General features: G+C 34.9%; 1 protein-coding gene across 1 annotated transcript in view; it reads right to left on the bottom strand.

The window, feature by feature from the left end:
• Window positions 1–17,896, bottom strand: part of LOC111803608 (ABC transporter A family member 1) — a 60,116-nt gene that overhangs the window by 20,018 nt on the left and 22,202 nt on the right. Inside the window, exons 12-16 of the mRNA XM_023688099.1 lie at window positions 11,095–11,312; window positions 10,904–11,016; window positions 9,834–9,940; window positions 6,395–6,457; window positions 2,263–2,349 (exon numbers count right to left, since the gene is read on the bottom strand). Of these exons, the coding sequence (XP_023543867.1) occupies window positions 2,263–2,349; window positions 6,395–6,457; window positions 9,834–9,940; window positions 10,904–11,016; window positions 11,095–11,312 (588 nt within the window). The remainder of the gene's footprint in view (window positions 1–2,262; window positions 2,350–6,394; window positions 6,458–9,833; window positions 9,941–10,903; window positions 11,017–11,094; window positions 11,313–17,896) is intronic.

The following is a 17,896-nucleotide window of genomic DNA, read 5'->3' as shown; positions in this document are numbered from 1 at the left end:
TCTTTCCAAACAGTACATTTAATTGTTATCTACCATGCAAAATACAAAGAAGAAGAAAATCAGGTTTCTGAGCTAAATCATATGAATTAAAAGTTCTACGAACAGGAAAGCTTGGCCAAAACTTTGAACAGAAAATATCCATTAAAAAAATGTCATCGAAACCAATAGTTTTCTGCAGCTACTACTTGTTAAAGGACATTCCATATTCAGCCAAAATGCCCACAACAATTCCGCCCATTATCGTGAAGAAAATCACGTTTCTCGATTCATTCATATCAGTCCATTCTTCTGGTGGCCAAAACTAAGTATGTTAATAAAATAAACATAATTTTTACTAGTCAACCCATCATAATACTTGAAAATAATTGTGAAAATATAAGTACACCACTGTTTTCAGAACAATCTCCCAAACAAAGATGGAAATGTTTCCATTTTTTTATGTTAATGGTTGCAAGTGTAAATTATCTCCTCTTTAAATTAATTTTCGGAGAGGTACATGTGTAACCAAATACCTAGATACTAGGTATCAATACAAATAAATTAGGGAAGTCACCTACATTCCTTATTTAATAGGATTACACAAATATTTCTCAACTTAAGCCTAGGAAGTATACAAACATTCCTTGAATCATGGTCATTCCTAAAACACTCCACCTCAAGCTGAGGAGTCGATATCATCAATTCCGAACTTGGATACTAACTTATGAAACATTGAGTTGTGAAGACCTTTCATTAGTATATCTACTAGTTGAAGCTACGAGCACACATAATTAAAGCATATGAACACCTTCTCTAATTTCTCCTTGATAAATGTCGATAATTTCAATACGATTTGTCATATCATATTGGGTAGGATTATGTGCAATATTGATAGTTGGTTTATTGTCGTAGTACAACTTTATCAGATCATCTCCCTTAATCTGTAAGTCATTAAGAATTATCTTCAACTGTAAGAGTTCACATAGCCCTTGCAATAACTCATAATCCTGATTTGATAGATGATCTAGCAACAACATTTTGCTCCACTCCTCCATGTTACCAAATTAGCTCTAAGAAAAGTACAATACCACATAGTAGATCTTCAGTACACTATTGATCTAGCATAGTCAGCAACGGGGTAAGCTTCAAATGTAAAGGAATTGTTCCGTTTGAACAAAATTCATTTACATAAAGTTCCTTTCAGGTAACGGAATACTCTATATATTGCCTCAAGGTGAGGCTCCCATGGATCATGCATGAATTAGTTAATTACACTCACTAAGTATGCTATGTCTGGTCAAATATGAGCTAGATATATACGCCTTCCCACTACGGAATACTCTATATATTGCCTCAAGGTGAGGCTCCCATGGATCATGCATGAATTATTTAATTAAACTCACTAAGTATGCTATGCCTGGTCAAGTATGAGCTAGATATATGCGCCTTCCCACTAGCCTCTGGTACGATTCTTTGTTCATCGCAAGTTCTTTCAACTCTCCTAATTTTTTATGTGGATCCACTGGCGTTGGTGCATATTTACATCTGCTTTCTCTGTTTCCATCGATAAACTCATCACATATTTCTGTTGTGATATGAAAATGTCCAAAGCTGAGTATGCTACTTCAATATCGAGAAAGTACTTTAGCCTTCCAAGTTCTTTCATCAATTTCCTTCTAAGTTCAAGCTTTTCTTCTTCATTATTTTAAGTGACTAAGATGTCATCTACACACACTAGAAGCATTGTAACTCTCCTTGATTCTAAGTGTTTGGATCTCCTTGACATTTCTTATATCTACGGTCTTTCATTACCTTCATGAGTCTTCTTGTTTCTTTTCATATTAATTTTTAAAGAGGTACATGTGTCTTTTATAATACAGAAAAGCTAACTAAATCCCTGGATACTAGGTAAGAATAAATCCCTAGGTACCTAGGTCAACTACTTTCCTTATTTAATGGGATTACACAAATATTTCTCAACTTAAATTTCTGAATTACACCAATATTCCTTAAATCAAGATCATTCCTTTGACACCAATTCGTAGAAGTTTATAAGAGTTACAATGTAATGCAATGACAACAATGATTCCATTCACAATGAATAACCTAAGAAAGTATCAAAAAGATTTATGCAATCAAGTATGAAAGAACAAATAATAGCAGAAATTATTAGTCATACTTGCACAAAAAATCCATGGTCGTTTCCATCGAAGGCTGCAAAACTAGAGAATATGTATGCTATTCCAATAGAAGCCTGTTTAAGGAAAACTTAAAAGTTCTTACTTCATTAACCATATCAACAACAGTCCTTTCCAAACAGTCTTCTTTCACTCCTTTCAATGTGGCAAATATTTCCAAATGCTCTCGTACCTGTATGAAGTAATGAAATGAGAAGCATCCAATAAAACTAATATAATACCAAGTATAAAACTAAACCATGAGAATGAGACGAGACAACTAAAAGTTGGAACCATTTCAAAGGTATATGGAAACTAGTTGTAACAGGCACAGAAACAACGATACATGTATTGACATGAATGTAATATTAGTCTCAAGATACATATATACATATCTGTGTGTGTATTTTTAACTGGAAACAAAACTTTTCATAGGAAAGATGAAAAGAGACTAATGTTTCACAAGATACTAACTCTAAAATGAACGAGGAAGAAAAAAAGTAAACGCAAAAAAGAATTACAGAGGACATATAAAAGCATTCCAAATCAAAACGAAAATCCTAAGGAAAACAACCCTGAGGAAGCTTCAAGGAGAATTGAATCAAATCAATCTATCCAGGAGAAAAATCTATCAGGAACAACGTTTGACTTCAAAAAGCCTTGTGATTGCTCTCCAACCAAAACTCTAAAATAAAAAATACTGGCTTGCTCTTTATCTTATTATGGTCCGATTTCAATTGTGGGAGTGTAACCGCCCAAACCCGATATTATCCTTTTTGGGCTTTCCCTTTCGAACTTCCCCCTCAAGATAGTAAAACGTGTCCGCTAAAGAGAGGTTTCCACATAGACAGACTCTGCAGATAAGATGTAAACGGACTCCACTCTTCGCCTTTCCATTGTTGGCTTTCCTATTATCTTAATATCTTCATAGACTTTCACATCTTTTGGCCCAAATAAGACATAGTTTCCTGATGTTGTTAGTTGTGGCACTGACAACAAGTTCTTCTTTATACCCGATACATGATAAACATTATGTAGTGACACTATATCATATTTATTGCCAGGCATGATTGTCGTATTGCCGATTTGAGCAATTGACAACTGTGTTATTTGTTGTGCGTACCATAGGACTTCCTTTGTACTATTTCTTGTCTTGCAATTTTCTCTGATCGCCAATCATGTGATTTGAGCATCCTAAATCAACGATCCAGTCATTCTCATAATCGATATGCTCTCTCATCATCGCCATGAGTGCTAGCTCGTCTTCTTCTATGCCTAGTACCTTTGCATCTCATTCCTCCTTCATCTCCATGTTGGAGGATGTCATATTGCTTACGACATATTTTTTCTTAGACCAACAATCCCTGGACATGTGGCTCTTCTTCCCGCAATTGTACCAAATACCTTTAAATCTCTTCCCTTGAGAGCTTTTGTTGTCGTTTTTCTGAGCTCTCCCTGGTTGTGCAGTTCCTTGGTGGCTTCTTCCTTTGTCACCATTTTTGTATCCACGTCTGGTAGACGGCATAGGGTTGCTTCGACATTCACTTGTGTAGAGTGCTTCTTCTTCGCCCTTCAATGTGATGTCTCCCATTTGTTTAGCCATGGTTTCTTGGCTGGCTAACAAATTTTCAAACTCTACAAGTGATGGTTGAGTGGGCCATCCTTGTACAGCAATAATGAAGCTTCTATATTCTGGTCGTAATCTGTGGATAATGATCCTTTTCATTCGAGCTTCTCCAAGGTGGATTTCGGGTCTAGTTCAGGAATCTCACTGCAGATCGACTTGACTTTGTGGAAGTACTGAGTCATTGTCATGTCACGTTGTAAAATTGATAACAACTCGTTCTTTAGAAGTTGTAGTCTCGTATCCTTCTTCTTTGAGAACAACATCACGAACATGTCTCATGCTTCTTTCGATGTCCTGTCAACCCAAATGTGCTCTAACATCTCTTCTTCGATTAAGGTTTTCAAGGCAAACATTGCTTTGCCTGCTTTGATTCTCCATTTGCACAATGCGTTGTTAGAATTCTCCTCTGGCGACATAGTTTCACTCCCATCAACGACCTCCCAAAGGTCCTGTCCTTGTAAATAGGATATCATGCATGTTGCCCACGTGTTGTAGTTGTTGTTGAGTTTCTTGATTCCTCCAATGATTTGGAAATCACCCATCGTATTGGCAATACCTCAGTAATACCAAACAAGTCTTTTCAACATAGAACTTGCAGAGTAACCAACTCACGACATAAGAAACTCACTCACTAATAATCTCAATAAATCGTGTCTGATGTGGAAGATCAGACAAAACTGCAATCACAAAGCATACTAAGAATTCAAAGAGATCAGGCAACTTATACTAACCTCACTTTAATACCAGATTGTTGAACACAACTCTTTGTGGGAAACACTTGCACTTGTTATTAACACCAATCAAGAAAAGATTACAAGACACTCTATAGAAACTAGAGCACTCTGTGCTTTGTATTTCTTTTGGGATGAAAACCCAAGTAAGGGTGGAGAGGTATTTATAGTAGAGACTAGACAATCTATTTCCTACAATATCTCAATCTTTTTCCTAAAATATTTCAATCTTTTTCATAAAATATTTAGATATCTTTATTCTTAAAATGCCTAAATCATTTTCCTAAAAATATCTAGGTATCTTTATTCTTAAAATACTTAAATCATTTTAGCAAACGGCTCATACAATTATTGGGCTTGACCCTATTGGGCTCGTGATGATATTTTAACACACTATTTCTCATATGTTTGCACCATCTCAATAAAGCCGAGCGAGTAGCTATTAACATGGACACCAAGAACACTATTAACATAATGAAAGAGTTGGGAGAAGATAGATTATTTACTAGTTTTTAATGCCTGACATTATTGACTTCCATGACTTACCGATGAAATTATTGGAAGCTTCTTTTATTTAATTTGAGTCATAGCCATGTAGAATCGATTTTTTACGATATTGGAAAAAAATCATCTGTACTTTATTTTCATGAATATATTCACTTTTTCCTAACTTTATTTATATATCAAATAGTATTTTTCTTATTTTTACGTGTTTAAAATTAAGTATTTATTATTCTTACATATAACATAACTATATCTAACACTTATTTAGCATTTTAATACATTTGTCTTGCTTCACTAAGGTGTCGCTTATTTGTCACCATAGAGTGTACGTTACACCATAGACTGCACATTACGCTTTGAAAACACTGTCAGTAGTTCATTATTACTATGCCTTTACTAATATCCTATTAATATCAGATTGCCAATACATGGACAAAGAGCTTGTTAGGAATCACGACTCTCCACAATGGTATGATATTGTCTACTTTGAGCATAAGCTCTCATGGCTTTGCTTTGGGCTTCTCCAAAAGGCCTCGTATCAATGGAGATGTATTCCTTTACTTATAAACCCATGATCATTCCCTAAATTAGCCAGCGTGGGACTCACTCCCAATAATCCTCAACAATCCTCCTCTCAAACAAAGTACACGATAAGCCTCCCCTGAGGCTTATGGAGCTCTCGAATAGCCTCTCCTTAATCGAGACTCAACTCCTTTCTCTGGAGCCCTCGAACAAAGTACACTCTTTGTTCGACACTGTAGTCACTTTTGACTACACCTTCGAGGCACACAATTCTTTGTTTGATATTTGAGGATTCTATTGACATGGCTAAGTTTAGGGCATGACTCTAATACCATGTTAGGAATCACGACTCTCCACAATGGTATGATATTGTCCACTTTGAGCATAAGCTCTCATGACTTTGCTTTGGGCTTTTCCCCAAAAGGCTTCGTACCAATGGAGATGTATTCCTTTACTTATAAACCCGATCATTCCCTAAATTAGCCAATGTGGGACTCACTCCCAATATTCCTCAACAGAGCTTGTATCTTAAAAACTCCGAACAATTTCACTGGGCTTTCACCTCGTCAGGTAAACCATGAGTAAAATTTCGACTATAGAATCCAACATTAATCCATGGGAAATACAACAACGAGCAAACTTCCGGGGGCAAAAATGGTTGTAAATAAGCAAACACTTGAACATGAAAACAACTAGCAATCTCGCTGTTTGCTTTTGTTTGTCATAATTGTCTAGGAATAGAAACCAGGCTGACTGTCCTCTTTATCATTTTTGCAAGGAATAATAATAAATATAGTAATAAGCTCAGGATATATTAGTAGTGACAAAGGAATAAGCTAAATATTTTTGCTTACAGTCAACTCTGGGAAGAGAATATCATTCTGGGGACACACACCCAACCCTTTCCGTATCTCTTCCTACAGAAAATTTAACAAAAATAAGTATCAAGATTGGAGAAAATCATTTTGTACAACAATGCCAATAACAAAATCATGACATTTCAACAAGATACGACATAATAGTTTAGATAAGAAATATATATATTATATATATATAATAAAATTAAAAAAAAAAACTGATAGACAGCAAAATGCATCATTTACAAGAATCTACAAACAGTCCAACCCTGTATTCAAAAGGGAGCAAAACGCACCACCCTTTTCTATAAGAAAAGAAACTTCGTCCGATACAACTACAAATGTGTATGAAGTATGATATCATCCGTTAGTACTTTTAAGATATTGATAAAAAGATTAAATTTACCATAATTCATCAACTTAAACTTTTAGATTGATTAGTGTTCTAACATTGAACCATAAAGCAGAAGATCCAATATTCAAACACATGTCATGACATTTCTTCCATAATTAATATTGACATATTTGTTGCAAGCTAAGGTACCTTAGTCTTATTTTTTATCTACGTCACTGAAGTACATAGACCTTTTATGATGGAGAAAAAATAACTCATTCCCTAGAGAATAGTTAAGAGTACAGAAAAGTAGAAACACCAACTAATTCCCTTATTTAATGGGATTACACCAATATTCCTAAGAATAAGGTTATTTCTTCAACACTCCCCGCAAGCTAAGGAATAGATAAATTGGATACTAACTCATGAAATATTGAGTTGTAAAGTTCTTTTGTTAGCACATCGGCTACTTAAAGTCTTGAGAGCACACACTTCATATATATTATCTCTGTCTCTAACTATTGATTTTAATATGTTTTATCCTGTCATACTGAATATCATTATGAGCCATATTGATGGCTGACTTGTTGTTACAATATAACTTTATCGGGCCTTTTTTTAATCGGTAAGTCATCCAGGATTATCTTCAACTATAACAGCTCACATAGCCTTTCTGCTTGCTCAGAATTCTGATTCGGCAAATGATCTAGCCCCCACATTTTGTTTTTTACTTCTCCATGTTATCAAATTACATCTGAGAAAGTACAATACATTGTAGTAGACCTTCTGTCCACTATTGATCCAGCATAGTCAACATCAACGAAAGCTTCCAATGCAAGGGAGCTGTTCCATTGAACAATATTCCTTTTCCTGAAGTTCATTTCAAGTGATATAGCACTATGTTTTATGCATGAATTAGTTAATTACATATTTTTGGTCAACTATGAGCAATATATATAAGCCTCCCCACTAGCCTCTGGTACATTTCTCTGTTCACCGTAGGTTCTTTTGACTCTCCCATTTTTTTATGTGGATACATTGGCAATAGTGCAAGTATACATCCGCTTTCCCTTTTTCCATCAATAAATCCATCACATATTTATGTTGTGATATGAAAATGTCTTGCAAGTTCTTTGATCTCAAATTCTCTTGTCAATTTCCTTCTATGTTCAATCTTATTTATGATGTCATCTACACACACGTAACTCCCCTTGACTCAAAGTGCTTGAGAAAGAGAGTGTGATCTCCTTGACTTTACTTATACCCACTGTCTTTCATTACCTTTTTGGTTCTTCAAAACCATGCCCTTGGAGTAAAAACTCTTGAAACAGCTATCATTCATGTCTTCAAATCTAGTGACCAAAGTGATGCCATCAGGGAGAAATCCCAATAGTTGGAGTGCAACCTTTTCCTTAATATCAGAACGCAATCCTCCCACAAATCTTGCAATCAATTCTTGTTCAATCTCTGCCAAATCGGTTCTTGCATCAAGTCTATGGAATTCCTCCACATATTTTTCCACCGTACAGGTACCTTGCCTGCAACTCTATACTGATTGTACAAAATTTGCTCATTATTGGCGAAGAAAACCACATAGTTCGGTTGATTTCTAACTATCCCAACAAGTCGAAGCTCCTCCCCGTAATTTAAGTTCAACAAGATATACTTGCTTTCTTCTCGCCCTATTAGCATACTTAAATAATCTTTCGACGTTTTTAACCCAATCCAAAAAGGCCCAATATCCATTTTACCACTAAAAGTACGTATGTCAAGTTACATCTCGTATTCATACTCATTTCTCCTTTCTTCTTTGCAAATATCACTTACATCTTCTTCGCTACTAGATGAATCTAATTCACAGCTTAGTCTATTTAGATTTACCTCTTCCCTAGCTCTTTTGAATCCCAATCTCGAACAAGGGCTGCTGAAAACTCCCTTTCTTGAATAAAAATAGCGTTGTTAGCTTTTTCTTGGTGCCTAGGACCTTCTTTGTTGTCCCTGTTTCTCACCTGAGTTGGATTAATCATGAGTTGTGCTATTTGTCTTGTCATTGTAACCATCAGATAAATCATCTCCACCGCTTTCTGTAAATTTTCACATTGTCCTTCAACCGTTTGCAAGTGACTGGCCATGGAGGTTGGGGAGAGAGCGTGGAAAGTTCTGCTTCTTTCCTGGTGCCTCGGGTGTCGTCTCCACCAGCAGAAGCAATTGTCTTCTTGATAGCCATGAGTCCAAGGATCTTGGAGCTCTAATAATCAGAGAACAGGGACACAGAGCACAAGATGGAGACATGCTCGTCGCTTCTAGCCGCCTTAGTCCGTCACCCAAGATCCAAATCAGCACTGAAAAATATATCTTTCTTCCTCGCAGCCGGACCGGCTTGGAAGCAAGCTACCTGTTGCCTATCTAACCCCCTTTTTTCTTATTAGTCAGATAGGTTGCCCTTTTCTCTAATAATCATGTATCTTCCAAAACATGATATACAAAAAAAAGACATTTGAGTATTTTTGTTACTGAAGTTATTTTACAAACAATAGAGGCTTCTGTATTTATAGAGGTTAATCTCTCACATGGGTTGATGAAATAAAAAGCCCTAAACAACTAAATCAATAAGCTTCGGTACATATCTACGCAATAAAGACTAAAATACTAAAGACTGAAAAAAGATCTAACCGAACTACATCACTTCTTATATAAGAGGAGTTCTTAATATATAAAAGGAAAGAACCAGAATAAGAATAGAATCAATACTACATGGTTACAGCTAATTAACATATTTACAACCAAAATAAATGAAGAAATGGATAACTCCCAAACAAGATAATTGTCCATTAATTCAAATGCGTATTAGTTTTGGGGACATTTTCCGTCATTTAAGTAAATAATAGTTAATTATTCTTGTAAATTGTTTAAGTTATTTCATAAAAGATTGTAATTCTTCAATATTTTCTATTACACGTACAGAATGGAGCTTGTCAGCTACAGCCTTGAAGAAAGTTATCAACAGTTATGGCAAAAAAATTATAAATGGATATACAAAAAGGTGGAATGAAATAGAAAATGTTCAAAAGAGAAACTTAGGCTGCGTAAAACACAATTTACCATGTCTGTTACGATATTCTTTCCAAGAACCAGAGCATCCCCAGCAGTAGGAGGAAGAAGACCAACAAGCATGGATATTGTCGTACTTTTCCCAGCTCCATTATGACCTGAAAAATAAAAAATCAAATTCAATGATCGTATACATTAAAACAAATTATATGAACACTATTTTCTACTATGTTCTTATATGTTTGAGGCGTGTCTTGAAAAGCACCCTCAAGCAGTGCAAAGGCATCTCACTTAGCTTTCACTGGCATGTTGAAAGTACAAAATACAAGCCCGTACACTCTACCAATTCAAAAGACCATTTGGGAAGATTTGATGGACTTTATTTCAGTTTAACAATTAACCAAACGAGGTAACAATTCTATTTTCATTACACTTAATTATTTTAGTAAGATAATTCATTATTTTTAAGCTTTTAGATGCTTTCAGCCTCCCAAGTTTGGATAGCATGACTGTTGAACAAATGTTTGGAGGGCTGATTTTGAAACAGCATATGAAGGTTCTTTAGTTCAACGTGTATACAGCATTTCCTTGGTGTGGATACTATGGAATGAAAGAAATAGTGAGGTTGCAACCATGAGAGAAGTCTCAATGAAAATGTATTATATTCATTTTTTCTTTCCGGACACAAGTCTAAAATTTTTGTAATTGCTCTGTCATACAAACTAGTTGGAGAGCCTTCTTGTAACTGCAGAATGATTCCAAAAATCAAGCTACTGAGTTTAAGTTTTATGCTAGAAGAAGTGTCAATCAAAGGAACAAAAACCAAATAGATAATCTTTCACAAAGCTAGCCTCAAAACTTGGGTTACCCATTTTCTAGTCCTTCTAAACCATTCAATAAACATTACCAATTTTATCAGATCTTGATGTTCTCATAGCGGTTAGAAACACATTCAAAGCTTGAAGCAAGTGAAAAACTCTACCATATCTTCTAGTCAAAATGCAAGTCGTATGCAAATGGAACTCTTTGATCACTCGAACATGTGAACAACAAGAACATTTTAAAGAATGCTTAATAAATAGTTACAGAGGTAGATAAATGAAAGCACCAAAGAAACAAACCTAAAAGAGCTAGAATCTGATTTTCATAGAGAGTGAGTTGTAAAGAGTCGACAGCACAAAATTTTCCCATCTTTGTATCATAAACTTTATGAAGATTTCTTATCTGGATGCACCTACAAATAAAGTTATGGTGTAAGTAGAGAAGATGGAATTAATTAAGGCCAATAACTAACAAACTATAAGAAAATGACCTGCCATCGAGCTCTTGTTGCTTCATGTCCAAACTTATACCCTCTACTACAGTGTCAAAGGTGACATTACTAGATGCATTAGCATTTTCTACAGAAATTGCGTCAGCAGTTTTACATTCTATGGGAGTTTGATCTTCGATAATACTCCTTTTTCTCGAGAAGAAATTGCGGAGAAAGCAGCTCCATGAATAACCAAACCCATTTTCCCTTGAAAGAATCTAATTAGTAGACAATAATTTAGATACAATTCAAAAATCAAAAGAATGAGTCAGATAGATGCAATAGTTCACAAAACAAACTATTTATTTTCGATAGAAAAAAAGACCATAAAAATGGAAGAATCAGCATATTGAAGTCATTACTGCAAACCAAAATCCACCAGTGTATTATACCAGGTAAAAGATTAAGTGAACGGAAAACCTTTGACCTTTTTGATCAATCACTATTATTAAAAAGGGTTGATCTAATTGAAAAGGGTTTAAACAAGAATTTAACAATCACTCTCTCCCGTGAAACTCCTTATTCTATGATTGATCCGACCATTTTCTTTAGGTGGAGGCTGAAAAGAGGTTTGAACAGAAGTCTAAAGAGATTTGACAGCAGTCTAAAAAGGCTAATGCTGCACAAAATAATAGGTTCAAAAAAATTATAAACACAAAGTGAGTGCAGAATAACCTGAAAAACATAGATTGCTGGTCCTACAAGAAGAAAGGTCACTTGAGTCTTGAGTGTCCATAAAAGAAGGGCAAAGGAAAAAGAGCCATGATGATCAGAAAATGTAATGTTGGCCGCTACAGTGGCCACGTTTGCCAAAATTTCAAATAGTTAGTCTACACAAGGAATTGGGTATACTTGTGCTTCTTACAACTTGTTTTATTAGTTATGTTTTAATTGTAGTTATTGACCGCAAATCAAAATTTGGAGTATTCTTTCTTGACTTCTCTTTTTCTTTTCTTTTCTTTCTTTTTTTTTTTTTTTTTTGAAAAAAGAATANGAAAAAGAAATGAATACAACGAAAGAAAGAAACTACTAAATGTAGACCTAAAGACAGAAGAAACAAACAAAAACAAAAGACAAAAGGGAGAATACAACCCATAAGACCATTATATACTAAAGTCACAAATATATGGGTATATATACATGAAAGAATTATAAATAATCTTTAAAAAAATGGAGCACAGATAGTGAGAAATTGAAAGAAAGCAGAAAAGAAGAGAGAAATTTTTAGATGGCAGATTTAGAAAAGGAAGAAGAATCCAGTGTTTTGTCTCATGAAGGGTAGCTGATGAAATTGAAAAGGGAGCTGATATCATGTATTTGTTGAAGATAACATTTCCAGAAATGTAAGATAAAATGGCTAAAGGAAGATGATTATAATTATAACTTTTTCAACGAAGATCATTTATTTTAAAAAGGAGAATTTTTTTTTTCTTTTTAATAAGAAACAACTTATCACTATATAATGAAAAGGAATAAATGTTCAAGGGATGCAAACTCCATACAGGAAAAGCCCAAAGGAAAAATATAAAACAGCAAATACACCTGTATAGAAATTTAGCCATGAATAAAAGCATTGAAAGGAATGGAATATTAAAAGAGATAGAAAAAGATAAAAAGAGTTACAAAATTCCAAAATTGGTAGGCTTATACACTAACTAGAAATAATACCTACTAAACAACTAACTATAAATAAATTCAAAAATACTAACAACTTCCTAAAATCTTGGTATACTTTGAATCATATTTCAACACTCCCATTGATTCAAACCCCTTGATTCAAAGGTGCAGATGTCAAGTAATCTTTTGAAGTAGCAAAACTTTCTTTTGACACAACCTTAGTAAGTATGTCGGCTAACTATTCATTGGTGTTACAATATTCCAAGACAATCTCTTCCTTTGCAACAAGATCACAAATATAATGATGTCGAAGTTCAATATATTTTTGTTCTGCTGTGAAATGTCGGGTTCTTTGTCATAGAAATAGTTGGTTTGTTATCACAAAATATCTTTGTTGCCCCTTTTTGCTCTTGTTGAAGCTCAGCTAACACTCTTTTTAGTCAAATAGCACACACGGCTGAAGTTGCTGCAACATATTCTGCTTTTGGCGTTGATAATGCCACGGTTGCTTGTTTCTTTGAGCTCCAAGTGATCACTCCTGATCCTAAAGTGAAAACATTGGCTGAAATGCTTCGTTTATCATCTAATGATCCTGCCCAACCGCTATCAGTGAACCCGTATAATTTAAAATTAGAAGATTTAGAATACCAAATTTCATACTCCATAGTTCCGACAACATAAAGTAAGACTCTTTTTGTTGCTCCATAATGAACCTTTGAAGGATGTTGCATAAACCTAGAAATAATACCAATAGGAAATGCACTGTTGGGTCGTGTGTGGGTTAAGTAAATTAGTCTGTCAACCAAGCTTCTGAACCTTCTAACATTTGTCATTTCTGTTCCATCCTCATGTTGTAATTTCTCATTAATATTCATGGATGTAACTGCAGGCTTAGAGTTAAGCATACTAAACTTACTCATAATATCTTTGGCATATTTTATTTGTGAAATAAAAATCTCATCTTCAACTTAATATACTTCAAGACCAAGAAAATAGTGTAATAGACCCATATCCGACCTCTCAAATTCACTCATCATTTGAGACTTAAATTCATCCAAAAGAGAATTAGAAGAGCTAGTGTAAATCATATCATCAACATAAAGACAAATAATGATGAAATCACTCTTACCTTCCTTCTTCACATATAAAGTAGGCTCATTCTCACTTCTTATGTATCCTTTTTCTTGAAAATACCCATCAATCTTCATATACCAAGCTCAAGAGATCTGCTTTAATCCGTATAATGTCTTTTTCGGCTTGTATACCTTTGTTTCTTTGTTTTTCTTTATGAATCCCTCTGGTTGTGTTACATAGACCTCTTTTCGTAAATCTCCATTGAGAAATGCTGACTTGACATCAAACTGATAAACAGGTCACCGCAATTCTACTGCTAATGCAAGAATAGTTCATACTGTTTCAAAACAAGCTACTGGAGAGAAAAGTTCTTCAAAATCTATACCTTGTTGTTGCGTATACCCTTTTGCTACAAGACGAGCCTTGTGCTTTTGTATGCTTCCATTTGGTGCAAATTTTGCCTTGAACACTCATTTCAAATTGATTGCATTTTTATCCTTTGGTAAGTCAACCATCTCTCATGTTCCATTTTTCTCAATGGACTACATCTCCTCCGATGACTTTCTTCCACTCTTCTTTTTCAACTGATTCTTCATAACTCATAGGGTCTGAAACAGTAAGAGCGAGAAAATTAACATGATGCATATATGTCAGCTAAAGATTTATACTTCCTTGGAGGTGTCTTATCCGAAAATTTTTCAAGAGACGAGTTGCTCTTTAGTGATGCTAAAGATGATGAATTTGACAAATTTTGTGTTGCAGTGGAGGCACTAGGAGACGCACTGGAGTTGACCCTTGTCTCTTCATCTAGAGAAACTTCAACTGAACTCTTGCTGCTCCGGTTCTTTACTCCAATCCCAACTCACATTTTTATCAAATATTACATTCCTTCTAACGGAAATCTTTTCAGAAATTTCAACTGTAATCTCTTGCTGCTCCGGTTCTTTACTTCAATCGCAACTCACATTTTTATCAAATATTACATTCCTTCTCACTGAAATCTTTTCAGTAAGGGGGTGGTATAATTTAGATGGCTTTAATTGAGTACAATAGTCAATGAAAATGCATTTTCAGATTTTTCATCAAGCTTTTGACGAATTTGAGGATGTTTCAAAGCATAAACAACACAACCAAAGACTCGTAAATGACTTACAGATGGTTTCCTTCCATGTCATGCTTCATAAGGAGTTCGATTCATAACCGCCTTTGTTGGTGAGTGATTTAATAGATAGACAGATGTTGCTACAGCTTCTACCCAAATTGATTTAAAAGTCTCCTTGCTTGTAACATACTTCTTGTCATCTCCACAACAGTTCGATTTTTTCGTTCAACGATTCCATTTTGTTAACTCTCTTTGGATGCCCTTTTCTTCACAAAACAGATTGAACTATTTAGATATAAACTCGCCACCTCTATTTGTCCGAAGAACTTTAATGTGGCAGCCACTTTGGTCTCCACCATAGTTTTAAAATTATTTTACTTCTGAAAAGTTTCTGACTTATGTTGTAAGAAGTAAACTCAGCTCATGCAACTATAGTCATCAATAAATAGTAACAAGTATATACTCCCCACAAGAACTTACTTTGCGTTGGCCCACATAAATCAGCATGAATTAGTTCTAATCAATGTGGAGTTCTTTTAGCTTTTCCAACAAGAAAGGATTTCCTAGTTTGCTTGCTATAAATACATCCTTCACCTAAACTATTTGAATCAATTCTTGGTAATCCGAAAACCATACCTTTATCCCTGAGTATTTTCGGGCCCTTCATATGAAGATGCCCATATCTAAGATGTCATAATGTCGAGTATCTTTTGTGCTAGCAGCAAGAGCAAAATCTTGTATGTTAGAAACATCCCGTGTGGAAACATTTTATTTGAAGTTATGGCAATTTAAACTTTATGGCCCAATTTCTTATTTACAGTGACACATGTGTTGTCATCAAATAGAATGGAATGTCCTCTGGTTATCAATTGTCCCACACCCAATAAATTGTACCCTAAATCAGGTAAAAATTGAACGTCATCTAATAGTTTTATCTTACCATGACTGGTTTCGACTTTCACTTTGTCTTTTCCCTCAACTTGCATCTCTTTTGTATTTCCAAGTTGCACCTTAATTCTTTGTGTCTCATCAAACTCTTGGAATAATGATTTGGTGTCTGTCATATGGTTCGAGCATCCGCTATCAACAAACCATAAGTCACATTTTTTTGGATTAATATCAATACACGTATAAAAAGCTTTTCTTTTTCTTCTTCTTCATTTTCTGCTGCAAAATTCATTTTTTGGTAGCCCATACCTTCTGCAATGGTAACATTGTATGATATTCCTTATGTTCCTTTGTTCATTGAATTGTCTTTGTCCATCATTTCTCCATCTACCCCTGTTACCACGACCACCATGGAAGCTGCGAAATCCTCCTCTTCACGACTTCTACTTGCTAAATGAATATTTTCTCTTTTGTTGCCTTCGTTGTTGGCGGTCTCCTTCACTTGTAATGCCTTTTCTTCCTTCCTTCCTGATGATTTATTGATTCTTGACTAATGAGCTTGAAGCGAGCCCATTGATTCATCAACGGAGAGTATTGATAAATCCTTAGCTTCTTCTACAGCAGCCACCACAGGGTCAAACTTTGGAGTTAAGCTTCTCAACACCTTTGCAACAATTGTTTAATCTTAAATTTTCTCTCCATAGGTACGCATGATTGACTATTGCCATTGCACTCAACAAAAATTCAGCAATTGATTCACCATTCGTCATGAGCAAAATTGACCATGCTTGCTTTGATGTGGTTGCTGCTACAATTCGTGAAAAAATAGTCTCATGAATTGCTTTCTGAATAATGAACAGAGTCTTGACATCATTTTTTCTTGGTTTCTTTTAGTCTCTCATTTTCTTCTATTGTGAGTTCTAATACATCAACAAAATCGGGATCCACCAAGTCCAATAGCTTCTGCGATCTGAGGAAGGTCTTCATCTTAATGCTCCACCACTCATATTTCTCATCATTAAAAATTGGTAAGAGAGGTGTAGAGGAAGAAAAACCCGTTACTGCCATTTTCGTTTTGGGAAGAAAAAATAATCACTTCTCATCTTGAAATATGATTCAAAGTATTTAAAGTTTTGACCGTTAGTAGTTTTGAATTTATTTATAGTTAATTGTTTAGTAGAATTTCCAAAATTTACTATTTCTAGTGAGTGTACAAGCCTATAAATATTGGAATTTTGTAACTCTTTATACATTGAGTGAGAAAACAATACTAAAGCATTTGCAGTTTTGATCTATTTTATCTTTTGCTATCTCTTTTAATATTCCTTTCCCAACAAATTTGGTATCAAAGTCAAACTCTTGTCAACACGAGAAGGGATTATTTTTTCTTTACAAAATGAAAATGGCAGTAGCAGGTTTTTCTTCCTCTGCACCGCTCTTACCAATTTTTAATGGTGAGAAATAGGAGTGGTGAAATATCAAGATGAAGACCTTGCTCAGATCGCAGAAGCTATGGGACTTGGTGGAGCATGAGTTTGTTGATGTATTAGAATCCACAATAGAAGAGAAGGAGAGACTCAGAGAAATCAAGAAAAATGATGTCAAGGCTCTGTTCATTATTCAACAAGCACTTCATGAGACTATTTTTTCACGAATTGCAGCAGCAACCACATCAAAGCAAGCGTGATCAATTCTGCAGAATAAGTTTCAAGGAGATTCAAAGGTCATAACAGTGCAATTGCAATCTTTAAGACGTGATTTTGAAACTTTGCTCCTGATGAATGGTGAATCAATTGTTGATTTTTTGTCAAGAGCCAAATGACAATAGTCAAACAGATGCGTACCTATGGAGAGAAAATTTAAGATGAAACAATTGTTGCAAAGGTGTTGAGAAGCTTAACTCCANTACCATAAAGTTCAAATTGTCACGACTTTAAATAAGATGTTTCCACTAGATGTGTCCAACATGGAGGATTTTGCTCTTGCTGCTAGCACAAAAGATGACTNAATGGGCTCGCTTCAAGCACATGAGTCAAGAATCAATAAATCATTCAGAAAGGAACGAAATAAAGGCACTACAAGTGAATGAGACAACCTACAACGAAAGCAACGAAAGAGAAA

The sequence above is a fragment of the Cucurbita pepo genome, chromosome LG10 (assembly GCF_002806865.2).
Source record: "Cucurbita pepo subsp. pepo cultivar mu-cu-16 chromosome LG10, ASM280686v2, whole genome shotgun sequence".
NCBI lineage: Eukaryota > Viridiplantae > Streptophyta > Magnoliopsida > Cucurbitales > Cucurbitaceae > Cucurbita > Cucurbita pepo.
This window is presented reverse-complemented; position numbering and strand designations above follow the sequence as displayed.